The sequence below is a fragment of the Adiantum capillus-veneris genome, chromosome 23 (genome assembly GCF_014529385.1).
Source record: "Adiantum capillus-veneris isolate H3 chromosome 23, ASM1452938v2, whole genome shotgun sequence".
Taxonomy (NCBI): Eukaryota; Viridiplantae; Streptophyta; class Polypodiopsida; order Polypodiales; family Pteridaceae; genus Adiantum; species Adiantum capillus-veneris.
The window spans coordinates 41,539,082-41,543,381 of record NC_140953.1 but is presented as its reverse complement, the minus strand read 5'-3'; the positions used below and the strand labels follow the sequence as shown (position 1 = coordinate 41,543,381).

At 44.7% G+C, this 4,300-nt stretch overlaps 1 protein-coding gene across 2 annotated transcripts; it reads right to left on the bottom strand.

Annotated features, from left to right (window-relative positions):
* Positions 1–1,602: 1,602 nt before the first annotated feature.
* On the bottom strand, positions 1,603–3,140 carry LOC147427694 (uncharacterized). Of its 2 annotated transcripts, XM_086497511.1 has the most exons (2): positions 2,724–3,136; positions 1,603–2,639 (listed from the first exon to the last, which is right to left on the bottom strand). In XM_086497511.1, the coding sequence occupies exons 1-2, from the start codon at positions 3,061–3,063 to the stop codon at positions 1,660–1,662; spliced, it is 1,320 nt and encodes a 439-aa protein (XP_086353637.1). In that variant the 5' UTR covers positions 3,064–3,136; the 3' UTR covers positions 1,603–1,659. The 2 variants fall into 2 exon arrangements, with proteins under 2 accessions (XP_086353637.1, XP_086353636.1); XM_086497510.1 differs by having other exon boundaries at positions 1,603–3,140.
* Between the last annotated feature and the right edge of the window lie 1,160 nt (positions 3,141–4,300).

Below are 4,300 nucleotides of genomic sequence, written 5' to 3'. Positions count from 1 at the left end.
CCATTCAGGTTATGCTTTCGAGTATAACCTTCCATAACACATGTAGAATAAAGAGTCTGTAGTCCTTCCAGCTCGCTAGATTCAGAAGAATCAACAATCCTCTGTGAGTGGAAAATGTGCTCAGGTATCCAAACATTATGTTTGTGCAAGAGGTACAAACCCCCTCTATCTTTAAGGCATGGGTCATGAGGAAGTTGCAACACATTCTATCCAATATTATGAATTCTTTTGTATAAAAATCAAGGACAACCGTCGAAGCATATGTAAAACACTGGGACTACATGACAAGTTCCTTTTGGATCCACAAAACATCACCACCTCTTGCCAAGAGATACAACATCTGCTACCAAGAGGCCACATAAGGTTTTCACAGAACACAACTCATCACCTTCAAAAGAGAACAAGCAAAAGAAAATAAGTTGCATCCGACCAACTCCAAAAAGACATCCTCCTGTGTAGAGTATGCAAAGCATGCTGCCATCGCTGTACCAAAACATAAACTCTACACTCTATATCTCCAACATGTCAAGTTGATGTGAAGTCATGAGAGAGTATCCAACATAGACGACTACCAACCGCGCTGAAATGGCTACAAGCAACCTCCTGTAAAGAGATCTCTAACCTCATTTGTAAGGGACAACTAGATTGGACTGAAAAAGGTCCAAGTCAACCTCTCTATCAGACAACAAACTCCTGCTCGGTCACAAGGCCAGCATCGTCAAGGCATGGCTCTGATATCATGTCAAACTGCAGCAAAAATTTGGTGACTTGGGAGAAGACATTACGCAACAATTGATGGATAGATACAAGGCTATCACAATCTATCTCCCCGCCCCTTCCTTACATATGAGGGTACGAGGCACCGGTAAAAACAAGGCACTCTCTACAAGTGCAGTCAATAATGACCAGACTGGACAATATCTGAGTACTGCCTAGGACCGATGCACATGAGAAGGACCACACAAGGCCAGTCACAGCCATAAAGAAGCTCTCTCTCTAGATCTAGACAGGAACCCAAGAGATGACCCCCAAAACTAACAGATCTAACCTGTATAAGAAGCACCTCTTGTACACACCTACCTTTGTCATCTCTCTGGTTCACTAGTGTTTACACAACTGCCCATGTGAGTCCTCCTGTGCCAAACCATCAAGGAGAGGGGTTGCAGGACTCCAACGTTGCCTGATGTGTACCAGTCAACCTACTCATAGCCGACTCATTGCATTCTGAGCATCTAAAACGGTTTCAAAGCATGCATGGGACTCTACAATGGCCACAATTAAACTTTTGCAGTAACAGAGATGTCTTCAAGGTCTCATACCAGATAATTTTCCAAGCTTCCAAGCCACTCTCTTATTTAGATAGTGATCTTCTTGTTCAGAACCGTTATTTAAAGAAGCTGATACACATATCTGTTTGTGATAAAAATTGCGCCATTCACAGCGAGTTAGGCGGGATATACGAAAGACCCTTAAAGAAATTGTGGGCTTACCATCATAACCTGGAGCTGTACCACAGCAACTATTGCTGCACAATTCTTCTTCTGATGCGTCAGTCTTACAAATTCAAAGTTAAACCTTCACTACCTTCAACAAGCAGCGAACTCCTCAACAACAAGTAAGCAATATTGAAGTACTTAAAACTACAACAAAGTGAAATGATCATGCAAATGCAGGAGCCTCACTTATTGGTAAAGGGAGAGCAAGACAGAAGATTGATGTTAGGCCATCTTCTTCAGAATAATTTGGATATACACTTTCAGAATCTTCAATGAAGGATCTGACCAGGAGAAATGAAGAGAAAAGACTCTCATCATTGAATAAGCCTGCTCCTGAAGGTAAGTCACGTAAATAACCTTCATTGACCAATGTCATACATAAAAACTCCTTTAATTTGCTTTGCTGAAACTCATCACTGGTAGGCAGGTTTTGATTACTTGTTTGACGTAGACCAAAAACTGCTGCAAATGTTCCTCCAGAGATGGCGAGCCTCTTTAAAACTACCATCCCAAACTCTTTAGAAAGAAAAACAGCCTTCACCATGACACCGATTCCTCCCATTGTTTTCTTTACAATCAGGAACCCCTTCCCCATATATGAAAGCGCCCAACCATTCTTTCCAGCTACAACATCCAAAATACTCACAAGACTCTTGGAAAATTTATATCCTTTCCAGATAACACTCGGATCAGAAAGCTTCCCTTCCTGTGACTGCTTTCCAAAGCTTTTGGTAAATTGTGCAATTTTGACGGCCGCATAAAACGCATTGAACCCCCTGGCAAGGGACGGAAGATCATTGTGAAACAATTTCTCAATAATTGCTCTATCTGGGTGGCATTTCAGAATAAGTTTGCCAAAAGGGCTTGAAGTGAGCACCTTCTGTGACACTTTCAAACCCTTTGCAAAGAATTTGGTGGCCTTGACACTCACGAGCACCCAGTTTCCTGCACTGCCTGCCCCGGAAAGCAAAGCCACTTCTGGCGTGTGCAGTTTTTGAATCACCTTCCATCCTTCAAAGACCTCAAAGGCAGCTTTGATCCCCTTTGACATGTGACTTAGCTTCTTGAATCTGAGAGGAGAGGACTCCGCAGAAGGGAGGATGCCGCCCGCATTGTCGCAACTGCAGCTTTGCACATGTGAGCCTGACAATGATGATGATGCAACGAGTTGGTTCACACCTGTGAATGTGATTGTAGCTGAGGTGTCGGAGGAAGTTGATGGGTTACCTGAGAGAGACGATGATGATGATGATGGTCGGGGCGACGGAGTCTTGCCTTCTGAGGATGCGGGCTCTGATGAGGAAGAACCGTGCTGCTTCTGAGGGCGCCCTTTGCCTTGCAAGTCCTCATCTAATGAAGAGTCCCCAGGGTGTGGAAATGGTAATCCTGCGGCCCTGATGAGGAAAGTTAATCTGCTGTCGGTGGCTATGGTGGATCGGAGCTTAAGAGGGCGATGTGAGAAATGGGCGTAGCTACGGAGAGAAGAGGAGCTAAGCAGGAAGTGAAATGCGGGAATCTGAAGGGGGAAACTGCCATTGTTAAACGAGAAATTAACAAAGAAACACATAATTTGGCACAAGCAGGAGGATGATTCTTCGAAGCAAGTAGCTTAGCCTCTATGGTTACCCAATCATTGAGGCAAATCTCCCAAGAGATCCTCTCTCTCTCTCTCTCTCTCTCTCTCTCTCTCCCCATTGAGGGTGGTCGCAAAATATTGCTTCCCAATTCTAGTTTTTTTTTGGGGGGGGGGGGGGGCTCGTCACTGTATCGCATGAGTCCAGTCAGGGGGGATCTATGGTGGGAAAGAGAAGCGGGAATCGCAATGCAATCTCAGTCGTTCGTCGACTCTGTGAACTAGGGGGTGAACTAAGGATGAACTAGGGGCAAAAATGGCGCCCCTAGTTCACTCGCCTCGCGGGGTGTGGGTCTATCCCAGGACCTCTCAGTTGCCACACGAATGCCCTACCACCACACTAACGCGTGTCGTTGCCCATGTTGGCATGGCACATGATCACACGCTAGTTTACCCGCCCCTAGTTCACCCTTAGTTCACCCCCAATTCACCCACCCCTAGTTCACCCTAGTTCATTGCAAGATCCGACGGCTGGGATTAAAGCTGTCTCGCCCGCCCCAAATTTGGGCCCTAGATCCCCTCTGAGCCATAGAGCCGTGCCATATAGTGACGAGAGGGGGGAACCTTTCGGGGGGGGGGAGGGGGGAATATATATATATATATATATAAGTAGAGTGCTTCGTTAGCGGCATTTGAATTGTATTGAAGTGAGTCCGAGGGTAAGATAAAACAAGAACCTAAAAGAGAAAAGCTGGGGTTGGGGGAGAGAGAGAGAGAGAGAGAGAGAGCGCTTGCGCTTTGTTTTCCACAAATCCTATTACCTTAAGTTGACATGGTTGAGTGTTTACAACGCCATGGTCTTCATGTCTCAATTTTGATATGTTTAAGTATGTCCTTAGCTTTTAGATTGTATTAATTCTTTGATTCAATCTCGCTTTATCGTGTGGAATCTTGTCATTTGTGTAAGTGTGGTTGTGTCTTTGAAGATTCAACAAGCGCATATATCCATGGAGAAGAAAACGGAGAGAGAGCCACACACACACACACACACACACAGAGCTTGATACTTTCACCAAAGCAAGGTTTCTTGTTTCTAAATTGGTACCGTATGTAATATGTTACGATTGTGATGCGTCAATTTTGAGTCGTGTGCCTCACAAAAGAACCACAAGAAGGGTTAGAGTTTAGATAAAGTGATGATATGGATCATTTGAAATATGTTCACTCTTAG

Coding starts and splice junctions, on each gene's coding strand:
- LOC147427694 (XM_086497510.1), bottom strand. CDS start 3,063: ATGTGTTTCTTTGTTAATTTCTCGTTTAACAATGGCAGTTTCCCCCTT.